At 40.1% G+C, this 25,616-nt stretch overlaps 2 protein-coding genes across 9 annotated transcripts; both read right to left on the reverse strand.

Annotated features, from left to right (window-relative positions):
* Positions 1-1,679: 1,679 nt before the first annotated feature.
* On the reverse strand, positions 1,680-10,116 carry si:dkeyp-117b11.1 (B-cell linker protein). 4 transcript variants are annotated; one of them, XR_009129701.1, is made up of 20 exons: positions 10,098-10,116; positions 9,933-10,005; positions 8,187-8,212; positions 8,067-8,098; positions 7,932-7,969; positions 7,002-7,101; positions 6,866-6,936; positions 6,748-6,799; positions 6,551-6,655; positions 5,679-5,707; positions 5,478-5,529; positions 5,299-5,371; positions 4,745-4,775; positions 4,598-4,634; positions 4,429-4,519; positions 4,271-4,308; positions 3,659-3,699; positions 3,513-3,581; positions 2,157-2,289; positions 1,680-2,053 (listed from the first exon to the last, which is right to left on the reverse strand). XR_009129701.1 is itself a non-coding variant. In XM_058072026.1 (20 exons), exons 2-20 carry the CDS (start codon positions 9,939-9,941, stop codon positions 1,937-1,939), a joined length of 1,167 nt encoding a protein of 388 aa, XP_057928009.1. In that variant the 5' UTR covers positions 9,942-10,005; positions 10,098-10,116; the 3' UTR covers positions 1,680-1,936. The 4 variants fall into 4 exon arrangements, 3 of the variants coding, with proteins under 3 accessions (XP_057928009.1, XP_057928010.1, XP_057928007.1); XM_058072026.1 differs by having other exon boundaries at positions 2,157-2,315; positions 7,002-7,098; XM_058072027.1 differs by having other exon boundaries at positions 1,681-2,053; positions 2,157-2,315; positions 5,493-5,529.
* Positions 10,117-10,583: 467 nt separating this feature from the next.
* On the reverse strand, positions 10,584-25,616 carry plat (plasminogen activator, tissue). Of its 5 annotated transcripts, none has more exons than XM_058071746.1 (15): positions 25,471-25,616; positions 19,241-19,327; positions 18,932-18,974; positions 18,520-18,654; positions 16,765-16,875; positions 15,928-16,102; positions 14,664-14,755; positions 14,382-14,556; positions 14,223-14,308; positions 14,066-14,131; positions 13,778-13,982; positions 13,543-13,679; positions 12,794-12,934; positions 12,077-12,225; positions 10,584-11,343 (listed from the first exon to the last, which is right to left on the reverse strand). In XM_058071746.1, the coding sequence occupies exons 2-15, from the start codon at positions 19,295-19,297 to the stop codon at positions 11,176-11,178; spliced, it is 1,740 nt and encodes a 579-aa protein (XP_057927729.1). In that variant the 5' UTR covers positions 19,298-19,327; positions 25,471-25,616; the 3' UTR covers positions 10,584-11,175. The 5 variants fall into 5 exon arrangements, with proteins under 5 accessions (XP_057927729.1, XP_057927727.1, XP_057927728.1 ...); XM_058071744.1 differs by having other exon boundaries at positions 18,851-18,974; XM_058071745.1 differs by lacking the exon at positions 25,471-25,616 and adding an exon at positions 21,438-21,890 and having other exon boundaries at positions 18,851-18,974.

Raw genomic sequence — 25,616 nt, forward strand, 5'->3', positions numbered from 1 at the left:
CCACATAAGCGCACCCGGCAGTCGTGCTTGTGCGTGTGTGAACAGCTTGCTGTTGTGTTACATTGGAATAAAATATACAGTTGGATACTGTCCTAAAATGAAACTCACAAAGAGACAGTGTCAAAAGTTTTGGGGTTGGGGGTTTTCACACGGCTGTCAACGCAAGAAGGTCAGATGCGCGGTGTGTACCCCTCCGCCACAATGCCCCCTCCTTCTTACTAACTGTGAGCATTACACACACTAAAGACTAAAGACAGTTGTATGACAATATGGCATATCTATCGATTTTTTAATATATAAAATAGACCTGTCTCAAAGTCGATAGTATTATTGGTTTATAAGCTTTATAGTGACGTTTTTAGATTAATTCTTGTAAAGCTTGTCAGTTAAAACACTTCCTGTTCCTTTCACTGTCTGGGCGTGGTTTGTAGGCTACTTATCATTTTTAATTGGCCTATGGGGCACAAATGACTGTGACCTGTGATTTCTGCCTAGCAACAAGAATCCACTGAATAATAACATTGAGCAATTTTGTTGCTCTAATTTGCAATTTGTGATTAAATGCAATGTAAATGTTATTTATATTTGGTGGTTTTGTAATAAATGACATCCATCCATTTGTTTTTAAGTCATTTGTTCCGATAAGGGTAGCTGGAGCCTATCCCAGCCGACACATTGGAACCTCTCAAACGTATTTAAAATGGTTTAACAGTATTGTAGTTGCATGCTATGTTTGATACTTTAGAGTTGGGGGGGGGGGGGGGGGTTCATAAAGAAAGAGCCTGCGATTGACAAGTGATCAGTTCGAGATAGACCTGTGATAGGCTCCGGCAGGTTAAAAAAAGGAATGAAAATCAACACAATTTAGCTGCAATTAGCTGTCTGGTCTGAGCAACATGTTAACACAGGAGGCTGAAATGGAGTCAGAATGGCCCACAGGATGTAAACAGAGCAGATTTGATCAAAGAGGCCACTGTGTGTGAGGCACCAGAGCAGCATAATGAAGTTTCAAGTTCTTCTACTGGAAACTACGCTGTGTGTGAGACAGGAATTAATTAAGTGTGGAAGTAGATGTGTTTACTAGGTTTAAAAACTCAAACTGCAACAAACAATCATTTTTCTATGTTGACTTACCTGCTATGTACAGTGTATATTTTATCAATGGTGATATGCAGGATGTTATTGTGCTTCGTTCCGGGGAATATACAGTACAGTGCGTCATCTCAGCAGAATTCCTCACACCAGCCTGCCAAATAGCAGTGTTTCCAGGAAGTCATTTAAGTGGTCATTTATACCAGCTTTTGCAGTAGGTACACAACACACTCTTGAAGAGACATTGAGCTGTGCTATTCCACTAAACAGAGTGGAACATAACGCGCCAGTAGCTCCTTCAGTGTGTGACTGGATCTAACAAAGCTGACTTATCTGCTTGTGTGTTTATTTACAACCTCACTTCCTGACCTCCTGGCTGTCTAAACTTTCCCTCTTTGATTTACATCTGTTTTTACATCAGGATTTGCCAACTATTTATTTACCCAAAGTGACTCATCTCACTCAGGATTAAATGTAATGAAGACCAGGATGTCTTTACTGAAGAAAAATTGTATTGTTGGATACAAAGGGTCAACGAAAGGATTGTTTCTGCAGAAACATGTACAGTAGAATAACAATTTTTATTATTTTTTATTAAATTACTATTTTTATTGTTTGCAACGGTGAAGAAATTCACTGCATGATAGTTTGTCACAAGTTAGTTACACAATATGTGCAATTACCGTTATTCATAAGATTCATAATGCAAGAGATGCAACAGTACCAAAGTCAAAATACACTATATATTCAATTTGATTGTATTGTGCACGTGTACCTAATGATATGGCCTGTGAGTGCAGGCTTATGTCTCTGATCTGATATCAGGTCACCCCACTGAGATGCTCTAAGGGTGTGCCGGTTGAGTTAAATAGACAGTGTGCTTGGCTTGGCTCTTGCTGTCTATGAGATAAAGCTGGCACGTCTTGTGGTGCATCACCATCTCAGCCAGGCTGTTGAAAACCTGTAAGAGGGAAGAAGCTGATTTCATCTCTGCTAGAGTGCTTTCTTTAGGCAGAATTATTCCACAGGCTCTCCGTAACTTATTTCTGTTCAAGCGAGCGTACCTCTTCGCTTTTCTTGCCCTCTTTTCCCAGGGCAAAACCTTGCATGTCCTCCAGGAAACGGATGGGAATATTATAGACCTTCTGCTGGTAGAGCACAGCCAGGGTGAAAGGTTGGCGGGCGTTCTGGGCCGAGCTGTGTCGGATGAGAAAAGTACCGTCCTACAACATGGACATTGAGTATAGGACGACTAATCACAAGATCACCCCTCTCATACTCTCAAGGTATTAAATATGAATACAGTCAGTGTACAGCTTGTATAGTGGTATAGATTTACTATCCACTGAAAACGACTCAACAAACAGCCTTTATTGTCTAAATAACACAAGGGACTACTGAGATAAATGTCCCGCCAACAGTCAAGCATGATGGTGTCATACCATCACTGTCCGAGGATGCATGTCATCAGCACTGGGAGCTGCAGTTCATTGAGAGAATGTCAACATGTACTGTGACATTCTGTGGATTCCATTAACAACTTGTGCAGCTCTGGTGAATGTCCAAGAGGATTAAAGGGGACCTATTATGCTTTTTCTACTTTTCTGACCTATAAATGTAGCTAGAATGTTGTATGCTCATGTTAAACAATGCCAAAGTTTCAGATAAAGAGGTTTTTGCATTTGAAAGTGAGCCCTGAAAGAAGTTTGGGATGGCTCAAAACACTCAATTTCAGAGGGCTTTGTAAAACTGTTTCTTTGTGATGTCACAGAGGGGCAGGCTTCCTTTTAGGCTTGGCTGAAGGTGTGATACACTCTCTGCCCTACCTCTAGTTCTGCTTCTCTGTTTACGGGGCAAACTCAGGCAGACGTTAGTTATTGGTGTTATTGTTTTTGTTATCAACGCCATTTCACACATCCCGGTTCTCCTGAGCTCCACCAAAACAGCGCTGCTTCTGACAAAGTGTGTGCTACAATGAGTGCTCCTCCTCAGGCAGGCGAGGACTTTATTCATTTATTATCAATTCCTATACCCACTATATTAGAAAGTGGGGTTTGTTTGTAGTTGGGAAGCACTTTGGGCGTGCCCTGAGTTGGGCAGTGGGTGGAACAAATTATAACAGACCGTTTTGGCAGGAAGCTCAAATCCAAGGAAATACAGCTGGAATAGGTGCAGATTCTGGAAGATCTAGAAACTTTTCTGTGCTGGTTATTGTGTGTAGCTGCTCTATAGGAGTCCACAATTCAATACAAAGGGCAATAAAAATGAGCATAATAGATCCCCTTTAAGGCAGTGCTAAAAAAAAAAAAATGACAGTAACACTCACACAAAATGGACTTTGGTCACAATGTGGGCATGATCACTGTGAGGTGTACTCACTTGTGTTGCCAGCTCTTTAAACTTGTCATAGAAGGTCTTACCGTATTGACTCTCAGTAGGAGATCTTCTGCTGTCTTCCTGTTACATTCTCCAGCAAACCATTCTGGGTCCTATTGTGTAATATAAACATAATTATCAATGTCTCCGATTGGAAACATCAATTATTATTTTCTTTACTCTTTTTTACCTGACTCTCTGACTCTTTGGTTATTCTGCCTCCACCAGAGTCTCAATAGAGAGAGTAAAAAATATGTGTATTATTATTTATATGTTTTTTATGGAAAATATTCATTATTAAAAAGACTGTTTGCAATCGAAAACCGAAAGGGCACTAACTTCTGAACGTGCACACACACATTACTTATGTTTGTTGTCAGCTATGACAGTGATTTGGCAAAGTTTAACTCCTAACATTAGCCATCATTGAATGTATAGAACAGAATGACTGTTGGTCCCTTCTCTGAGACTGTGTTTGTATGTGAGCACATACGACGGACATGTACGTGTCTAAGAGTGAAAGCCATGCGTGGCAGTCGTCTGATTCACCCCGACAATTTTGATGCAGTTTAATTGTGAAAAATATATATTTTTTAAATTTTCAGTCTGTTCTTTAAGCCATCTTTGGTGACATACAATGGTGGTGTTCTTATATCTTTGGTTGTCAACTAGCAACTAGTCAACCAGCATCGGGGAACTCCATGTGGGCAATTCTCCCCTTATTATTAAAAAGGTGGAATTTGTTCTTGAAAACAGCAAATTACAATCAAAGTTACAAATACAATACAATAAATGTACTTACTTGCATGCTTTATATTCGTCACATAAGGATTTGCAGGGCTGAAATGCGGACAGGAATGTTAATAATCAAACACCATATGTAGCATGAATACTCTTATGAAGCATGCAAAAGGAAGCCAATAAAACAGAAATGTATCAACTCTTTAACGAGTCTCCTACCTGAGCATTGCTGGCAAAGGGGGCTTAAAAGCTGGTTTAGATGGGGGTGGTTTGGAGGAAAAGGCGGCAGGTCTTGCTTCAAAGATGGGAGCTGAAATGTGCAAATATGATATTAATTAACAGTATGTAAATGGTATAAATGTGTTATCATGAGGAACGTTGCTTCTACCTGTCTTCGCCTCTATCAAGGAGGGCAGGAAGGAATTCTGAAAAAGATCTAATTAATGTAATATTGTGTAGACTTTAACCAATGAATGGGAATGAATAAATGAAGTCCTCACGTTGAAAGAGAGAGAACATGGACGTAAACACTTACTGACTTTGCTCTTGGAACCGGAGGCTTCATTCTGCAAAGTCACAGTATGTTAAAGTTACATGTACAGGGGATGTAAAATACTTCATCTGAAAACATGCAACAGTCACAACATTTGATAATAAAGATACTGTTGAAGGCCGAGTGGTTAGTATCCAAGCCACGCAGCTAGGAGACTCAAGTTCAATTGCACCCTCGGCCATCTCTGCATGGGTTTTCGACGGTTTCCTCCCACATTCTAAAAAAATGCTAAGTAAATTGGCGGCTCCAAATTGTCCATAGGTATGAATGTGAGTGTGAATGGTTGTTTGTCTATATGTGCCCTGTGATTGGCTGGAGACCAGTCCAGGGTGTATCCCACCTTTAGCCCGAAGACAGCTGGGATAGGCTCCAGCACCCCTGCTACCCTCATGAGTATAAGCAGTAGAAAATGATTGAATGAAGGATACTGTTGAACTGAAGCTGCTTTTGCTTATAAAGGCAAAATTCCTGTATTGGATTTTACAGGCATACCTAATGTTGTGGCCAGTGAGTGTACCTGGTAGGGGGGTACATACATGGGTGAAGGTGTGAGTGGTGTCTTGGTAGATGAAGACATTCTTATCGGGCCTTGGAGAACTGGAGGGCAAGCTGAAGAGGACATGAGGAAGGAATAAAATAAAAAGATATTTTATCTGGAGCACTGTTCATGTTAACTATGCAAACATTGCATCAGCATAATCATGTCCACATTTACAGTATGCACCCCCACCAGCTGCTGGTTCTAAATGGAGGTCGTCATTATCCCCCTGGAACATGAGAACACAGTGTGAGGACAGGGAATGGCACGATAGTAAACAGTAGATGTAGAAGAGTTAAACGTACTTATAATTGTTATATGTTCTTCCTGGGTGTGAAATCAAGAACTAACAATAACTATAAAATGAATTGAAATTACCTGTTCTTCGTTTGGATCTAGATAAACATCTGAAATACAGAAAAACATCCATCACCCTTTGCAGACAGTGATATTTTGTTATTATTATTTATGCAATTATGGGGCACTGTAGCTTTATAGTCAAGGCCGGGTGCTGCACAGTGACACAAGGTGGCGCCATCATTGCATGGTTCAGTAATAATGTCTGCTACTCTAACTCCTTCATGGAGTGTATGAAAAATGTCTTTATGAGGGCATTATATAGATATAGGTATTGGGACAGACCTCTTAAATGAGTAGAGTTATGCTAAATTGACTTTTTTGTGTCCTCCTGGTCCACTCCTTAATGTTATGTTGTTGTATGTGATGTATGGCATCTATAACATTGGACAAGTGCAGAGACAGAGTGCTTCTTGGAGCCATAGTCTCAGATGGGACAAAGGGTCCCATGGTGGGATACCACCACAACTCGATTTTGTTGTTAAATTGTATTTTTAGAATGTGTATTTGACCAGTGGCTTCACATTGGATGAGTGGTTAGCTTGCAGGCCTCGCAGCTAGGAGACCCGAGTTCAATTCCCCCTTGGCCATCTCTGTGTGGAGTTTGCATGTTCTCCCCATGTTCCCACATTCCAAAAACATACTATGTTAATTGGCAACTCCAAATTATCCATAGGTATGAATGTGAGTGTGAATGGTTGTTTGTCTGTATGTGCCCTGTGATTGGCTGGCGACCAGTCCAGGGTGTCCCCCTGCTCTCGCCCGAAGTCAGCTTGGATAGGTTCCAGCACCCCCCTTGACTCGTGAGGATAAACAGTAGAAAATGAATGAATGTCTTTGACCAATACTTTGGACACTCCTGTGTATGTGTATGATGTAATAAACAAGTGCACCTTCCTCCATGTTAGATGTAAGAAAGGGAGTTGGAGCATGTCGCACTGCTGGAGGAGGCATCAGCTTTTTCCTGCCAGGCTTCTCATTCCTGTCTACCTCAGGTGCTGATCAGCAAGATAAGAAGGAGCGAGATGATGCAACAAATTCATGCATTTATAACATAAATTGCTTCCATGCAGACTGCGTACTAACTCACGTTTCTTGGTGTTGGAATCAAACCAGGACTCTTTGGGATGTTGCTGAGGCTTCTAGGATACAAAAGGCATTGCAAATTGAGTTCCCAACAGACATCCAGGACGATGTGTTGTATTTACCTGAGGTTTGACACCAAGCCTTGATGGTGGTACAGCCGTTCTTTGAGGAACGGAAACTCTGGTTGCTCTCTCTGCAAAATCAAACGCATCAACAGTTCATGTCGATATCTGTGAGCGTGCGTAGGATCCTTCGTACCCATGTAAACATTTTCTTCCACGTGTCTCTGCGGGACGTTGACAGCTGGACGCTCGCAAGGAGGGGCTTCATACATGTCCCCCTCCTCTTCCTCCTCCTGCTATTGAACACATAATATGGCTCGTAAATGTGTACACATTAAATTCATCATACATCATAGTGTGAATGCAATGTCTTTGATGCATGTCGTCTTTTCTTAAAGGGGAACGGGGAAGGGGATGCTCATTTTTTTACCCTTTGTATTGATTTGTGGAGTCCTATAGAGCAGCTACACACAATAACCAGCACTGAAAAGTTTCTAGATCTTCCAGAATCTGCACCTATTCCAGCTGTATTTCCTTGGATTTGTGCTTCTTGCCAAAATGGCCTGTTTTAATTTATTCCACCCACAGCCTGCCTCTGGGCATGCCCACTCCACTGTGATTGGTCACACGCCCAAAGTGCTTCCTAACTATAGTGGATATAGGAGTTGATAATAAATAAAGTCTTTGGAGAGCTAATTGAAAAGTGTTCCTCCAACCTCACCTGCCTGCGGAGGAGCACTCATTGTCGCACACGCTTTGTCAGAACCACCACTTAGAAAACTTCAAGCCAACTAACATTCATTCATTCATTTTCTACCGCTTATCCTCACAAGGGTCGTTGGGTGTGCTGGAGCCTATCCCAGCTGTCTTCGGACAAGAGGCGGGGTACACCCTGGACTGTTTTTGGTGATTGCTTCAATATGTAAAAATATTCTAAAGCCTAAAATAACCACGTATCAAGGAATCCCTCATTAGGAGCTTTAATTTGAGGTATCACTCGATGCGGTTTGTTTGTTAAAAACTCATTTTTGGTGTTGTTCCATTGAACTTTGACCTGCTCCCTTAAAAATCTTGCATCAAACACATGAATTATGTATTATGTAATTAATTGCATGTACAAACTTACAAACGCATGTGGTTTCCAACCAAAGTCGTTGCTGTGGCCTGGTAGAGACGCAAAGATGCACTTACATAAATAAGTATACTGCTGTAAATAAAGCAGTATATTTTTGAACTATAATATGAACAATAATAACATCACCTGTCCTTCTAGGTGGCGCTGGAGGAGAGCCGCTGTGGGAAAAGAAAGCAAGAGGATCTGAAAGCATCATCACACAAGAAAAGTATTGTATTGTGTTTTGTTTCAAGTTTGTAGACTTACATCTTCTTCAGTTTGCCAAAGAAGCTCTGTTTAGTAAAGAAAAAAAGAAGGTTTTAGTATGTTATTCTGTTAACACTATCAATTCTGCTTTTAAAGATGTATTCGAACACACGTAATACATTTCAACAGTGTTTTTATGGATAAAGTCTCGACCGTCAGGCAGTGCATCCCCCATAAAACACACTTTCGAGAACTTTGAGCTAATTTCTTAACAAATCAACCCAACAGTTAAACTTAAAATCCCACCACCGCCACTTAGACACTGACCCTGCAAGGATAATGAAGGAGGTTATGGAGTTTATGGAGGTCATAGCATATCTCAGGAATGATCCATAATTTTTCTTCAGTCGCTCCCCTCTCCTCTGGCATGCTGCAGGATTCAATCCTTGGCCCTATCCAATTTTCACTCAACATGTTCCCATTAGAACCAGTTACCTCCAGGCACAATCTCCATTTCCATTTTTATGTTGATGATGCACAGCTCTATCTACCAGTCATGTTGAGTGACAAGAACATATGATCCCCTCAGCTGTCTGCATGACATCAAACAATTGCTACCGCCGAACTTCCTAGGTAAAATAGTGCCTGCATGATTCACCTCCCAGTGCACCCAATTTTGAACACTCTTACCACTCTTTTCACTCCGGTTGTGTGACACTTCATAGCAGTCTCAAATTTGATAAACAAATATTATTATAACAAGCATTTCAATTAGTTCCCTATAAAAAAAATGGTGAGGCTATATGGACAGACAATTGATGTATTGTTGTCGACATTTTGCATTACGATGAGCACCCTTTTCATTGTAAAATATTATATGGCTCGAAGTCAGCTGGGATAGGCTCCATCATAACATGATATTGTTATAGTATGTTTTTTATTACATTGTGTCATAATGATATAGTAGGCAGCTGAATAGCAGTCCAGTATTAGTTTTCCCACACAACTCCTGAGGTGTGTCTTGTTCTGAAGCTAGAGTAAATGATTATAGAAGATGAGAGAATGTGAAACACACACACACACACACAAACACCATGTCACACGCTGTTGATAAATGATAGGCAAAGAGAGGTAAAAGTAGGCAGAAGTACTTTTTTGTCAAGGTTGCATTGACAATGCTGCTCTTTGTGTCTCCTGTAAGTGACGACAACACCAGGAAGAAACTTTTTTTTTTAATGGAGGAAAGGTCAACTCACTTTTTCACATCTTGTGGATTATACTCATTATTGTTCTTTGTTTTGCACATAAAATGAAATGTCTGGTTTAATTTTGGAATATTCATGAGGTTCACTGAAACACAACGACACACACAACATTGTCTCTACTATGAAAGGAGGAAAAGGAAATTAAGGGAAAATCTGCTTTATTCAAATGATTGTCTTTGCATACAAGAACGGTATGCTTTATAGTGACTATTGTAGTGTTTACAGTTAAGGATGTTAAAACATTATTTAGAAATGTTGGTTGTAAACTCTGTATTCAAGAAAATGATTGCCCTGCACCTTTTTTCATAAATTAGGGAGCATAATTCAGATTTTATTCCCAATTTCACATATGTTGAGAAGCAAATAGGTAAACTCGACAAGCAGAAAAATAAACTGCTGAAAAGGAAACACTTTGTGATGACTGTACGTGAAGCAATATTGGATGAGGTACACTAAAATGGATTTAATCCCACTGTGACTACATGACTCCTGTTCACTTTCAGCTAAAGAGTTATAAATCCAGACCAAAAATATACATTACCGTTTTCATGATTTGGCTTCAATTTGGGTCTCTCAAGTGATGAGGAATCAAGTGTCTTTGTTTGGTGTCCAGGCTGCAAATGGTTTAAGGATTAAGTGCACACGCTATATAGAGAGAGAAACATGACACAGTTCAGGACTGCGGTCCCATTTGCATTTCCTCTACCTGCAGTCTCTTTATCAGCAGCCTCTAATACAGCAAGAAGTTATACATTAATGAAGCTTTGATTTCAGATTAATTTAATTTGATTATATTATAGTTGCCCGCATGGTGCTTGAGTGGTTAGCATGTAGGCCCCACAGGCAGGAGATCGGGGGGACCTGGGTTCGAATCTCTGCTTGGGCATGTCTGTGTGGAGTTTGTATGTTCTCCGGATACTCCGGTTTCCTCCCACATTCCAAAAACATGCTCGGTTAATTGGCGACTCCAAATTGTCCATAGGTATGAATGTGGGCCCTGTGATTGGCTGGCGACCAGTCCAGGGTGTACCCCACTTCTCGCCTGAAGTCAGCTGGGATAAGCTCCAGCACACCCACAGGACCCTAATGAGGATAAGCTATATAGAAAATGGATGGATATATTATAGTCTAAGCGTGTGTGTGTGTGAGCATAAACACATAAATAAATTGAAAACAAAATTTTACTCCAAATATTATTTATTGTATTTTACCAGATGAGATTATGTGACAAACTATTTACAATACATGTAAGTCTCTATAAAATACACATAAATATTAAATTAGTACAAAAAGTTCTAAATACAAATTATTTATATTTAAGAGATAAGCTGTGCAGCAAAAACAAAAAGCAGATAATTCAAATATAAAAGGCAATTTACAGACATAATACATGGCGCCTGTTGTACATTCTGGGTTCAACCCAGGGGTCTGGAGGAGTGTTTTGGAGAAAAAGAGAGGACAAAATTGTCAACCCTCAACTAAAAACTAGCAACATCTGAACCAGCAGAGTAGTTTTGTGATTTGGATTATTTCCGTATAAGTCTGTACTGTAAGTGCCGTCAGCCTAATGTCAGAAACTCCCCCACAGAGGTAAGGCAGGAGGGTGACAAAAGACAACTGAACATGTCAGAGTTAGGACATACAGTATTCTGTCCATTCACAATGAAGCTTTCTGTTCTAACCTCACAAATCTTGGTCCCGTCAGCCCTCTAAAAAAAGTGGTATTGCTGTTGTCAAACATCCACCAGTTTGATTTAGATGCATCATAAACGTACATCTGTTTATCAGACCGCGTTGGCCTTGATTTTATTTTGAATCCAGTCGATGTAGCGGGTGACGCGGGTGTAGACGCCAGGTTTATCTCTCTGTCCGCAGCCGTCACCCCAGCTGATTACACCCATGAGAGTCATCTTGTTGTTGTTGCGGCAGACGAGTGGACCACCAGAGTCTCCCTGGGGAGGGTGAGAGTTACGCAAAAGTAGTTGTGAATGAGCACAGCTGAACTAATGCATGCATGACTTGCACATTAACAACATTAGGTAGTTCCGCACAAGGTAATGAGAGCTTTCGTCCAGTCTTGCAGGTGACCGTACAGTTGGTTACAAAGTTGTTTCTGTTACTGTCGTCCATCACTGCCTCGCGCTTCCAGTTTTATGGCTTCACTCCATCACGGTTTTTTATTATTTATCAAACAATATGCATGCAAATACTAAAAGCATACTAAATGAATTACAATACAATAAGAAGACATTCAGAAAATGCATTGAAAGACACGTTGATATGTATTATACACTGGTCACTAGGTGTCAGTAATGCTACATTAGCCACTCCAAGAAGTCTTGTAAAAAAACAAACAAGACAAGGAACTCTCCCAATGCTAACATGTCTACTATATTGGGTATATACTAATAGTGTTAAAAAACATATTTAGAAGTTTTCTATGCACTAACCATGAAAATGTATCAATTCCATATATGAATAAGGTCCCCTACTTCTTTTTAAATTCATTTTTCAGTCAGGTCTGAAACCAATTAACCACAATAAATGAGGGACGACTGTATATACAGTACATCAACTTGCTTGTAACAGTGTTTATCATGGTGTTTGCAGCGGTGTACTACATCATACTGAGATACACTTTGGATTACTTTAAGTACCGCTCTAAGTATTACAAGGGAGTCTCACCTTGCAGGCATCATCCAGTCCTCTGGTGTCGCCCGCACAAAGCATGTTAGCAGTCACCGTACGTCCTGACAGCACATCAGGGATGCAGCGTTCTCTGGGCCACAGGCGAACAAAACCTCTCTTGACACGCTCAGAGTAATAAGGAGAAACTGTGAAGAAGACAGGGCAAGTTGATTATTATTATCATCATCTCTATCATTTGAGAACTATGCTATGTAAAAGGGACCTAGTATGTTCATTTTCAGCGTTTTGTACTGAGTTTTGGACTCCTATAGGGAAGCTAACACACAATAACCTTTTGCTGCAGTGATTCCATGGACTTCCTGTTTCTGACCCAAACGGTCTGTTTAATTTACTCCACCCCTGGCCGTCCTCTAGGTACGCCTACTCTGATGTGATTGGTCTCACTCCCAAGCACTCCTGAGGACTTCCGGAAACATAGGTCAGCATTTCTTGAGTGCAGGCAATCTGCTGTCCATATAAGGAAGTCCAGATCACATTGATGTCATTGGAACTCAGTGTAAAACCGGGTGTGTGGAGCCATCGAAAACTTATTTCAGGGCTCACTTTCAAATGCAAAAACCTCATTATCTGATGCTGTGGCATCGTTTAACACGAGAACACAATAGGTAGCATTTATAGGTCAGGAAAGTAGAAAAAGCATAATAGGTTCCTGTACATCAAGTCACAATATACAGGGAGAGAGGTGTTGCATACACTCTGTGTCTTTTCCATAGCCTGAGATTTCACACTCGGTCCAATCAGGAAGCACCAAGCCAGCATCAGGAAGACACGCAGGAAGAACCTCTGGAGAGTTTACGGCACAAACGCCAATGTCTGATTTCAGCTTCAACAGAACTGGAAGAGATTGTAAGAAAGAAAGTCAGGGGTGGTGGTCCACTGTTTGGGATTGTCTTTAAAAAGTTACAGTTCATACAAGTGGCATGTTTTACACTGCGGCAATTGTCAATGTTCATTATTGCATTTGCTTATCCTCACGGGGGTCGTGGGGGGTGCTGGAGCCTATCCCAGCTGTCTTCGGGCGAGAGGCGGGGTACACCATGGACTGGTCGCCAGCCAGCCAAACAACCATTCATACTCACATTCATACCTGTGGACAATTTGGAGTCGCCAATTAACCTAGCATGTTTTTGGAATGTGGGAGGAGAAAACCCACGCATGCACGGAGAGAACATGCAAACTCCACACAGAGATGGCCGAGGGTGGAATTGAACTCGGGTCTCCAAGCTGTGAGGCCTGCATGCTAACCACTCGGTTGCCATGCAGCCTGGCTGTATATAAGTTTACTATAATACCGCCATCTAGAGGTGACATTACCATTTTAACACAATGGTGACCCGTTTGTACAAATTTAATAAGGTTAAATCATCATCAACAGGCCCAATGTTGAAAGAGGTCAGAGTGAAGAAGGCAAACTGAAATAGAATAAGGCAAAATGCACCCACCTATGTCATTATCCAACGTCTCACTGTCAAATTTCTCATGGACCCAGTACTTTTCAACTTTAAAAATCTGCTCACTGCTTGAATTCTGTTTGCGGAATGTCCTCCCCAGAATCACCTCCAACTTTGATGGTTTATGCCTGAACAACACAGAAACAGCAGGTGATTTAATGCGTGCCATATGGTTGCCACGTTTTAAATGGCTTGTGCGTCTACGTGCAACTGTGATCATTCTTACGCTGTCTCAAAGCAGTGTGCAGCCGACAGGACCCAGCAGGATTCGATGAGAACCCCTCCGCAGAGGTGGAAGTATTGGCGTGCGCGAGACTGGTAAACGTTAATGCCAGCCTGCCAGGGCTGCTCTCTGATGTCGCTCTCTCGGCCCCCAAACATACGGAAGGTGGGCTGGGTGAGGCTATTGTCTAAACGCTGGCCGCACGTTGCTATTAGGAGACAAGATGACATAATGCTTCAACAACACTCACAAACTGATTGGAGATGTGATGATGTCATGATGATGTCATACCTCTGTTGTCATTGTTGCTTGTGGGGGCTCGAGGTCCCAGAGGGTTGATTGTGGGTGGGCGACTTGCTGAAAGAGGTGAGCAGCATGGTTGGAAATTGACTTATTGACTCTAGAATCACAGTGTAGAATAAGAGAAGGGTCAACACAGTTAACTCACAACATTTGGGTATGTCACAGAGCTCCCAGGTTAGCTGAATGTTCTTGTAGGTGTGACACCATGGACCTTCATCACCATCAGGATTCCTATTGGGAGAAAGATGAATGCATTAGAGAGGTGACTTGTGTTTCATGTGATTGTATTTCATTAGGTGCATACCTGCAGTAGCTGTGGCTTCCAAGCCCCACCTCAAGGGCGTCGGACCTCCAAGCATTGTTGTACTTGTGCATGACAGATGGAGAGTCCCACGGGAGACAGCGGGAGCCACTTTTAGTGACGGATGCCGTGCCTCTGTAGGTCAGACCGACGCCCCTCATGCACTCTTCATACTTATCTGATACAGATCACACAGCAAATGTTAAAATCAATTCATTATTATATTTACCTCTTTGAAAATGTCTAAGTATTACAATTTCAGCAAGTAAGTATATGTCGTTTTACCTTCTGGACATTTGGGCACAGAACAGAACTCCCAGGCAATTTGAGTGCCTTTATATGTGTAGCACCAGGGGGCGCTGTCATTGTCAGGGTTCCTGAAAGAAAAAAAATCATCTGTTCATTTGTTCTGTGGCCAACATTTGTGGTATAGCAAAGACATGACAGACATATACGGTGTAGACGGTGCATCGTTTCCCCAAGTATATTACGTTGGTTTCAGCATATTGGTGTGTTTGTTCCATAGAACAACAGCATGCCCTTTTGTCAGTCACCAAGTTTCTTTGTCTCGGTGGGTGGGGGCGCCGCCGGTTGCATACACACAGAGTGCAGAAGAGTGTAACGTAGTAGAAATTAAATGAGTAGTTTGCAATATAGTGACATATTTTTTTTTATTGTATTTTCTTGTCTCACAGACCCAATCTCGTATACGTAGAGTATCTTTTTGGGCTGTGAACTGAGTGTCTTGTGACACCGCTACGTGGCAGTGTGTGAAAGGAAAAAGATTTAGTATGATATAGAGAGATCCAGCTGGAGTATTAAACCCAGCTAAATTAGTGTTTTCTATTAAAACAATACATAAAAAATAAATTATTTGTTTGTGTCTTTTTTTTAATAATATCTTCAAATACAGTGGTGGCCAAAATTATTACAATGCATGACAGATCTGATAATCTTCTTCTTTCTCTTTTGGCTTTCCCCTTCAGAGTTCGCCAAAGCAAATCAATCGCTTCCATCCAACCCTGTCTTCTGCATCTGTCTCTCTCACCTCAACTATGTCCTCCTTCACTACATCCATAAACCTCCTCTTTGGTCTTCCTCTACACCTCCTACCTGGCAACTCTAAACGCAGCATCCTTCTACAAATATATTCACTCTCTCTCCTCTGGACATGTCCCAACCATCTCAGTCTGGCCTCTCTGACTTTATCTCCAAGGGCTCTAACATGTAATGTCCCTCTGATGTACTCCTTCCTGATCCTATCCATCCTGGTCACTCCCAATGAGAACCTCAGCATCCTCATCTGTGCTACCTCCAGCGTGACAGATCTGATAATATTGACCCTGTTTTGCCTCCAAAACATGATTTCATTTCAGAATGTTAATGCAAAAAGCAGATGGTTGCTCTGAGCACAACAAAATGAAGCGAGCCCTACTGTTTTATGCCCTTTTTAATTGGTTAACTAATAAAATGAAATTGCATGGAAACAGAATGCAACTTTAAACTGGACACAATTTGAATCTGTATTTTCTCCCAATGGGCCACAGACCTGCAGTAGTTGTGATTGCCTAGTCCAAGACCGCTGGCGTCCACTTTTTTGGCAGTGAACCTCTTCCCTCTCAGGGATGTGGCGTTCCAGTTGATGCACTCTGCTCCTGACTTGCTTATACTCCAAGTGCCACGGTACGCATCCCCTCGCCCAGCAACACAGTTCTCTCTGTTGTCTATTGGAAAGAAAAGATAAGAGAAATAATTACACAGTGCTGAGATAGTACCTCATTCATTTTGTGTTAAAAAAAATAACTTATCCACAGTAATTCATTCATTCTGGCCAAATTTCCTGTTTCCAGAACACTTCTTCACAGTCTGTAACAATGTTATCACGCTGAAATGGCTTCCTTAGTGCATGCCAAAGATTTTATTGTGCATGTGTGTATTTCAAGTATAAAACAGAATTGGAAGTTTAATTCTTGTAGTTATTAAGGTTGTTAAATGCATAACTGGAGTCCTCATTGCAATTATTTTTTTTCTTTTTCCAATTGGTTTCAATGCTACACTTAAAAAGCAATCAGATTTATTGAGTCTGGTCTCCATAATGGTCATCACTGGCTGGCTGATGTTTGCGCAATTATTCACAGAGAGGGTGTGGTGTCCAATAGTCTTAGAAAGCACTCTTCAGAAATAAAAACATTCATATATTAGAGTGTTTTTGCACCTTTTAGACAATTGTATGCTTCCAATTTTGCGGGTACTGTTTGGGGAAGACCCTTTTCTGTTCCAGCATGACTGTGACCCAGTGCCCACATCAAGGCAAGACATGCTTGGGTGAGTTTGGAGCCCGATAAAAATTAACTAAAACACATGATGTTTGAACATGTGCACTTACTGATCTCACACTGAGCGCCACTGAAGCCTGGTGGGCACTGGCAAATGTAGTCTGACGAGTACACGGCCTCCTTGCACGTCCCTCCATTGTAACAATGAGATGTGTAGCAATCTGCAGGAGACAGGAAGAATCCATTTAATATATATAGTGTAGGTATTTCACATTGATGTTTACATAAATAAACAATGCAATAAATGATGTGCCTTGCTAGCTGGTTTTGGTTCAAACAAGATATTGCATTGGCCCAAGAGGGTTAAAAAGGGCTTCTAACAAAACTGGTGGAGATCCAGGGAGCACTACCAGTCCATGAGTTGTGGGCGCAATATAATATACTGCATGGACATGAACATAAGATGCCCTAGAACAGCTCAACACTTATTTTTCATGATCTGTTTGAGGAAATCATTTAAGACAAGAAGACAAAATGAAGTTTTTTTCCGTCACTGGTGTGTGTTTGTGTGTGTGTGTGTGTGCTATAGTAATGCGCTACAGCAATGCTTAGTCTATCATCACTTAATAGAACTGTTGAGGAAAAACGGATTTGTGCAGCGACGAGTCAGGTATTTGATTTATTATTCTAAGAGGTCTAGCTGAGGATAACACCAGCGGTGGGCTCAGCGCCTGCAGCCTGAGCTCATAACTTGGCTAACTGCAATGCGGTTATAATTTATCTGAGAGAGTGGAGACCATAAGTCACCAAATTCGTCAATTGGGAGGGAGAGGGTCAGAGCTCAATAAACTACATCGAAGAAAGCCGACAGTCGCTAATGGTGAGGCAGGCTAACAAAAAAATCACCATGACAAGGGAGGAGAAATTACAGTGAAATAGAAAGGCCAAGCAAACAAGCAAGCTAAAAAGCAACCAGCTGACACGCCATGTCTGTTAGGATATACAGTACATACCTGAACAAGCTGAGGAAAAATTTATGATTTTTACAATTCATACGTTTGGCCTTGCTGTGACCCTGACCTTTGAACTTTAGCTTGATGCTTTGAAAGTGTCAAAGATTATGATGCCAGCGATGACACATTTCCAGTCAGAAATTTACAGACCCTCACCATCTGCTTGAAGGTCTAGTTAAGTTTGAGCCCTCTATGATTTATTTGAATGTTTGAATTCATTTTGAATTGTCTGTATACTTAATATGTTTGATAATATCAAAATTGTCGCGTTGGTCTGGTTCAGAGCTGCAACAATTAATAAATTAATCGATGGTTAAAGAAATACCCAATTAATCGACAAGTATTTTGGTAATCAATTAATCACTTTTTGATTTAAAAATGTAAATATTCTCAGATTTCAGCCTCTCAAATTTAAATATTTTTGAATTTCCTTAGTCATCCATGAAAGCAGACCTATTACTTTTTGTGTCTTAGCCAAAACAACATATTCACACTATCAGCTTTAACTTTGGAAAAGATTGACAGACATTTGTGTACATTTCTTGTTTTACTGAAGCTACTTGACAAACATTAAGATTTGTTATTATTTAACATTATATTAAGATAATATTTCTGTGTTTTTGCACTTATGTGCTCTGTCACTTCAAATATTCTATTTCTATTCTATTTAAAAACAAAATTCAGATTCATTGATTAATCAAAAAAAATAATCGACTAATTAATCGACTAATTAATTATTAAAATAATTGTTAATCTCAGCCCTAGACTGGTTGCTCTGGAAAATGGCCGGGATTGAATGAGTTAAATAGGATATGAAAGCAGACTAGTGATTGTACTGTATGTCTCACTCACTGATGACAGGCACAAAGTGACAAAGTTCTCGTCCTCTTAAAGAACAATGGCAATACTCCACACGCTGTCCCCTCCATCGCAGCCAAGTGTCCCCAAAACTACGCACGGCTGACGTCTGACTATCCACACAACGTGCTGAGAAGACACACACACACACACACACACACACACACACACAAACAATGAACCAATCAAAATGGAGGACAGATTCAAAGAGTCAACAGTAGTGATCGTTACGTGTAAAAAAATGGAGAGGAACAAAAGAATTTGATGTTTGGTTACGATGGTGTTATTGTAAGGAAAGACAAACAAAAAGAGTGGTGGGGCTCACAGGATGTGTCAAAGGAAGGTGAAGACTTCTGGACATGAACAATGAAAAGAGTCCGTCTAGCTGGCTGCCGCTTAGGCTCACCTCGGTAAAAACGAGTTCCTCTCTTGGAACGGAACAGCTCCACCTACAAAAACAGCCAAAATGTTGGTTGTCCTTCTGGATAATGGGGGTTAAAGCTCTGCCATTAAGCTATCTTACCACCTTCTTCTTGTTATTCTTTTGTTGACATTTACATAATTTACTAAGCTAACTAAACGTTTGCTCTGAGGCTAAAGACTTTCCACAAGCCTTACATATAGTATATGATATTTACAACACTTTAGTTTTAACAAGTGTGGACATGATCACGTTTCACTTGTTTAATGGGCAAACAGGAAGTGTAATACTTACATTGTCCGCTAGGGTGTAGCAGAGAGCAGACAGGAGTAATAGCAGTGTTCTGCTCATGGCTGATGTAGTTTGAAGCTATTCAGTTTTCTGCAAGTGGAAAAATGAATTTACATTAGATCACATTAAGTAGATTTTAAATTTAATTATTATTACATTCAAATGATAAAGTCTTAACTGCCAAAGGAAATTATCCACTTCTTGTAATAGATTATAGATAGATTTTGAAAAAAAATAATTGTTTCAGTTAAAAATAAAAGGCTTCGAAATTGTTTACTGTTTTGTGTTTTTTACATTCTGTTATTTTTGAACATTTCCAGTGAAAATAAATAAACTAATAAAATAACATTGTTTACATTTGACTATGATGCTTATTTGAGTAAGTTTTTCATCACAATGACATTAATATTATTTCAGAAATGTAAAAAATCACATGGAAGTAGGAATATTTACAATTATTTTACATACAGTGGAAATACACAAGAGGTTGTAAGCGTACAGTCCAATCAAATCAACCAGGAAGCTGACTAATAGAGCTGAGCGTCCTTGTTGAACCACTTCACATCATCAGTGACCTAACAATTGCAGGAAAATAATACATACTGGTCACATCGCATAATTCTATCTACAATTTTATGTTTCTTTTGTTGCTTCCTTCCTGCATAGCTCCAGCGCCTGTAAGCGAGGTCGCTGGAAGGAAAGGGTGGGACGAGTGTGGGCATACATGGCGGAAATTGTCATCTATTGAAGTTTTGTCAATTGCTTGAGTCACACAAGAAGTGATAACACTCAATTAGATGATGAGTTTTGTGCTCCAGCTTATCATCCTTCAATTAATCATGTACTCCCCTATCTTATTCATTGCCCAACTTTCTTCCATTCTCATTCAATGATGTTTTGTCATAATTCATGGGAGCTGTGGGAGTAAACAGGAAACCTTTTGTATAAAACAGCCATCAAGTTGAGCATTTCTGCAAAATTCAGTCTGTAATCTAACAATAATGCATCAAGAGGAAAGCAGAAAGGGAAACCTGGAAGAAGAAAATGTCAACTCCTATTTGCTTTTTATTGCTCAATGAAAAGATAACAGAGTGGTTTTCCTCTTGTGTTCCACGTTTTGCTGATTATGTGTGTGTGTGTGTGTAAACGTTTTGTCAAGCTGCATGTGGAGAAGGAGTGCAGATGAGAGCAGCTGCTAAATCTCAAGTTCAGTGTGAGTAAACGTGAGTCACATGAGGAGTGAGGGTTGCATGCTGAGACTGAGGAAACAAAAGTAGCCTGAATGATGCGACACACATTATTCAGTTAGAACTAACCTTCTTATTTATATACTGTATGAACTTGTAAGAATGCAAACACGTCCTTTTAATTTTAAGTGGGAGTAAAGTGGACTCATAGAGTAGGTACACACAATAACCCGCACAGAAAACTTTCTAGATCTTCCAGAATCTGCACCTATTCCAGCTGTATTTTCGCCAAAACTATCTGTTTTAATTAATTCCACCCACACCCCGCTTTCCCGGCATGGCCACTCCGCTGTGATTGGTCACATGAAACTGTGGAGCTTCCATTATAATCATAATAATAATAATACAGTCTTTAAATAAACACTTTCATTTCAAACTGCAGTTTACTATTATTTTTTTGGGTGTCATTGTTCATTTTTGGGTCATTTTTTGGTGTCAAAATTGTCTAGCCAAGCATTTGGCTCATTGTCTATTCACGTGTGGTCAACTTTTTTGTCCTGAATGTCATAAAAATACAAAATTGCAATGAGTAGTCATCCTATTAGACATTTCCACACTTTAGACCAAGGTTACTTATGAACAGGGACTCTTTTAAGAGTAAATAAACCACCCTGAAATTATATTTAGGCAATAGTTCCTGCAGCCCATCACACAATAAATAGGTCCTCTAAAAGTCCCTGCAGTCAAAACTTACCTTTTTTGGGTGCAATTTGTAAGGTGTCATGGGCATGAAAGCACTAAATTTAAAGCGGCTTTTTTTCAAAGTGTATAGTACCCAAACATACATGTCTGATCCTCTAATCTTGGGAAAGTTTTCATTCTGTGCTGTCTACTGACTCACCTATTCTGGTTGACTGAGCCCACAGAAAACAGAGGTGTTTTCACATCACTGAATCCACAAACACACATAGGAACCAACACTTCAAGAGCTATTAAAGCATTCACACACTCACCATTAAAAGAGGGTCACATCTGAGTTGTTGTGTCAAACAAACCAATTGAACCCAAACACTTTTAACCCCCAAACTGAACCCCACGGACGGACGGAGCGTGTGTATAGTCCTTTTTGTTTTCCTTTTGTGCAGCTGTGGGGATTAGCTGTCCCCCCTCTCTGTCCCTCCCCTGTCAGCTGAAAACATATGTTTCCTGCTAAAATACTGGCTGTGAAACACATACAGTATCAAGCCCTGCAATGCATAAACACGCTCGCATCGGACATGAACACATGTGCCTCCCACCCTATTTGGAGTCTGTGGTATCTGACCTGCATGAGGTCCTGCTTGACAGCCTCAAAATGTTCTTAATTAGTTGCAAAGTGTGAAGACAAGAAGTACTGGACTGTATTATTTTGATCAGCATTTGGGTTGTTCGTTCTGCAAAACCTTATGGAAATAAAATTATTCTACGACTAACTATTCTGTTAATTTTCATGAATCAGGATGTAGAATGCATGCTAACCACAAAATGTAAACAAATATGGCACTGCGCGATTGTTATTTTTATTGTTTTTGCTTATTGTTCTGCAGTTTGAATCACGATTAACCTATTCTCCCTCGCAAATGGTTGCCTCCTGTCTGTCGAATCCTAATACAGTCGTCGCCCTCACACTATCGCAGTTTTTCAAATATTAATTAATAAATAATTGCTGTTTCATGGCTGAATATGGTTGATTATTCTATAATTATTATTCAATTCTATTCTAATTCTATTATTGCTTACAAGTTGTTTTGTGTCTGTTCTTCATCCAAGTAATTCACAGTTAACAATTCAGTAAAAAGATGCAGAAACTACCATGGCACAAATTGAGTCTATTCTTACTTTGGGAAACTTCAAGTGCTTAGTTGGTAGATGAGAGTGTGGTTTCTTTAGTAGGTCAAACATGAATGGAAGAAGTGAAAAAGAGGAGAAGAATCCAGACTCTGAGTCATGACAGCGCCACATTTGTAGGGCAAACACATGCAACAGATAATACCTAAACAAGCACAGCAGCACACATGATGGGATATTGTACTTTGGTATATGAATTTAGTTGTGTTGTATGGCTTTGACTGCTTTCTTAGACTCCTTGCAGTGAGTTTGCATTGACAAGGAAGTGCAACGATGACGAGGCGCTGACCTTGTAAGAGGTGGAGGTGAGACATTCCTGTCTTCCAGCAATGAGGCGGAAATGTGGAAGATTAAAATGGTGAGAACGTGCAGGGAACATACTTGCACTGGCATGTGAAAAGTCGAATTCTAGCATTGTTTCCATGTGCTTTGCCATCTGCATGGGTTAAAGGTCCATCCATGCATCCATCCATTTTCTATGCCGCTTATCCTCACTAGGGTGTTGGGGGTATGCTGGAGCCTATCCTGGCTGTCTTCGGGCAAGAGGCAGGGTACACCCTGGACTGGTGGCCAGCCAATCACAGGGCACATATAGACAAACAACCATTCACACTCACATTCATACCTATGGACAATTTGGAGTCAATAATTAAGCTAACATGAAAAACATGAAGAACATGCAAACTCCACACAGAGATGTCCAAACGGAGAATTGAACCCAGGTCTTCCCGATCTCCTGACTGTGTGGCCTAAAGAGCCTCAATTTTTAGCTAAACTTTCGAGAGAAGAAGTAGTGCAAAGGTCACGCTTTGCCATGAAGAAAAACCTCCTTCCATATAGACATTATATTGTTCTGACCAGCCAACCATTTCACAGAACTTTATAATTTAAAAAAAGAGGCTTCACTACACATCTTAAAATAAAGCTCTGCCAGATATCCGTCAATTAGCTGCAGACATGGGAGCTGTAAATGTGATAATTATGTTTTTCTTCAGCAAATAGGCCAACCTAGCATGATGAAGCATGTTGAAAATTTCAAAATTCCACTATCATGCCCAGATTTTGTGGGACCTTTAATGAAGTGAACACCGTGAGAGTAACTGGCACAGGAAACACCTTCAGTGTGGGCATTGTGGTGCAATTATGGTGTGTAAAACTGAACATTTGAAGGACAACACCATTGGCATGCTTTTGTTGGTCTCCACTGGGAGATCATAACATGTTTTTGAACCCGTTTGACCTGCCGGGGTCTCTAAAGCATCAGTGTAGTCATTGTTCCTTTACAACTTGCTACAATATGTGCTATGTCTAAAAGCTACTTAGCAACCATTATTCATTCTTCACTCAGGCTCTGTAAAAGTCCCATGGAGCATAAAGCTTCAATTGTTGCCTATAAGGCTCATTGTGAGGCTTTCAAATGTCTACAGTCAGAAAGAGTAGGCAGGTAAGGAGGTGTTGAGATGAGACAGCTCCATGGAAGCAGATTAAAGGGAGAGTGCAACATGGGAGGCAGGAAAAATCTACAGAGGCCAGCATCAAGAGAATGAGTCCTCCTGAGTCATCCCATCTTTTAGGACTGCACTGAGGCAGGAGGAGGCAGACATAGATGAAGGCACTGATGACCTATTTTTATTAAAGCTTCAGACAAGGACACAAACCCTAAATTCAGTCTGAGAAAGCTTGAGTTTTTGTTTCCAAACTGCAGTAAAACTGATTGTTGTGTGTGTTCATTGTTGGCCACAAACTGATCAGCACCTCTAAAAGGTTTTTTTACCTGATGAGTCATGACCACAGCACCAAGAATGCAATGCTACTTTCACTCAACATGTAAGTCTCTAGAGTATCAGCAGCACACCCAGTATGAGATACTGTTCAGTATGCTTATACTGTAAAGGCAAAAAATGCAGAAGAATGCAAAACGCTGAAACCCACAATGTTCTGCAAATTTTTGCCTGACAATAAATTTAATATTTTTTCCGTTTTTACTTACTGGGTGCAGTAATTACACACAATTACAGCAGGTCATTATATATAACAGTATAACAATACACAATCTAACTCACAGTGGTATCTTATGAAGAACACTAAACTCATCACACAGCAACTTAACAGTCAAAAGGTATACTTGACAAATATACATACATGTACCAATACAAGTTTAAAAAACAACTCTTTAAAAATTTTCCCATAATGCACTGGGTCTGAGCAACACATTCATTGGGGCACTGCAATGACCTCAGCCACCCCCTGGGCTCCTCTGGCTCCCTCTGTTGGACAGAGACAGCACTGCAATCTTTCAATTTCTTATGCTGCTTGTCCTCCAATGAAATGGGAAAACGTAAAAAAAAATGATTTCATTTTCATTCACACATATTGGTACATGTTTATGAGGGTACAGCTTATACACCAGTGTGACTTATACACCGGAATTTCGAGTAGTTTAATACACAAAATGCATGAATATTAATTAAAGTTATATGCATGTGTGTATCTATATAGCATATATGTATATTTATATATATATAACCTTAAATTGTCTACACAATAATGTGTTAAACATTACATTTATTAATATTAAAATTTAAATTCGTATGAATGAAACAATAAAACATATTCATCTATCACAGGGGTGTGCTGGAGTCTATCCCAGCTGACTTTGAGTGAGAGGTGGGGTACACCTTGGATATAGCCAAACTGAATAATATTCACTATAAATACAATTTCAATCATGAAATATTTAACAGGTGGCAAACATGATATATATATCATATAAGAGAAATGTAAGGATTTTTTAAGGAACTGCGATTGGCTGGTATAGGCTCCATCATACCCCCACCACCCTAATAGGACAAGCGACATCGAAAAAGAATGAATGGTGGTTATTATTTGTATTATAATTTTCAGAATTATTAGTCACGGTTTCATATCATATGTAATATTTGAATATAAATATTTTAAGTCAGTATTTCTGGACTAATTAGAATTACTGTGACACATAAACATTATACACATATCCAGTTAATGTAAAGCAACAAAACCACACCTGTATATTATAATAATTTTTCAAATATAAATGCCTTTTCTGTAGCATTCCTCAGCTAAGCAGAAAAGACAATGTTTAAACACAAACAGGCATGTGCAAAGAAAATAGTTGCTTACCATATAAAAGATGATGATGTTAGGATGTTGGCTAGATGTGTCGCATCTGGGACTGAGCCCCTCCAACGTCGTTCTCACTTTTTAAGGCTCCATGTGTGAAGGAGAGAGAGGAGAAAATAGACGAGGGGGGCGTCTGCTGTGACCTC

Source organism: Doryrhamphus excisus, chromosome 4 (assembly GCF_030265055.1).
Source record: "Doryrhamphus excisus isolate RoL2022-K1 chromosome 4, RoL_Dexc_1.0, whole genome shotgun sequence".
NCBI lineage: Eukaryota > Metazoa > Chordata > Actinopteri > Syngnathiformes > Syngnathidae > Doryrhamphus > Doryrhamphus excisus.

Excerpts from the sequence above, each read along its gene's own strand:
- plat (XM_058071744.1), bottom strand. The coding sequence starts at position 19,297 with ATGAGCAGAACACTGCTATTACTCCTGTCTGCTCTCTGCTACACCCTA. Across the intron at positions 14,309-14,381 it reads GGAAGCCACAGCTACTGCAG|GAATCCTGATGGTGATGAAG; the intron begins GTATGCACCTAA and ends TTCTCCCAATAG. Across the intron at positions 11,344-12,076 it reads GACTGGATGATGCCTGCAAG|GGAGACTCTGGTGGTCCACT; the intron begins GTGAGACTCCCT and ends CACCCTCCCCAG.
- si:dkeyp-117b11.1 (XM_058072024.1), bottom strand. Across the intron at positions 7,970-8,066 it reads AGCGCCACCTAGAAGGACAG|GCCACAGCAACGACTTTGGT; the intron begins GTGATGTTATTA and ends CGTCTCTACCAG. Across the intron at positions 6,937-7,001 it reads GGAAGAAAATGTTTACATGG|AGAGAGCAACCAGAGTTTCC; the intron begins GTACGAAGGATC and ends TTGATTTTGCAG.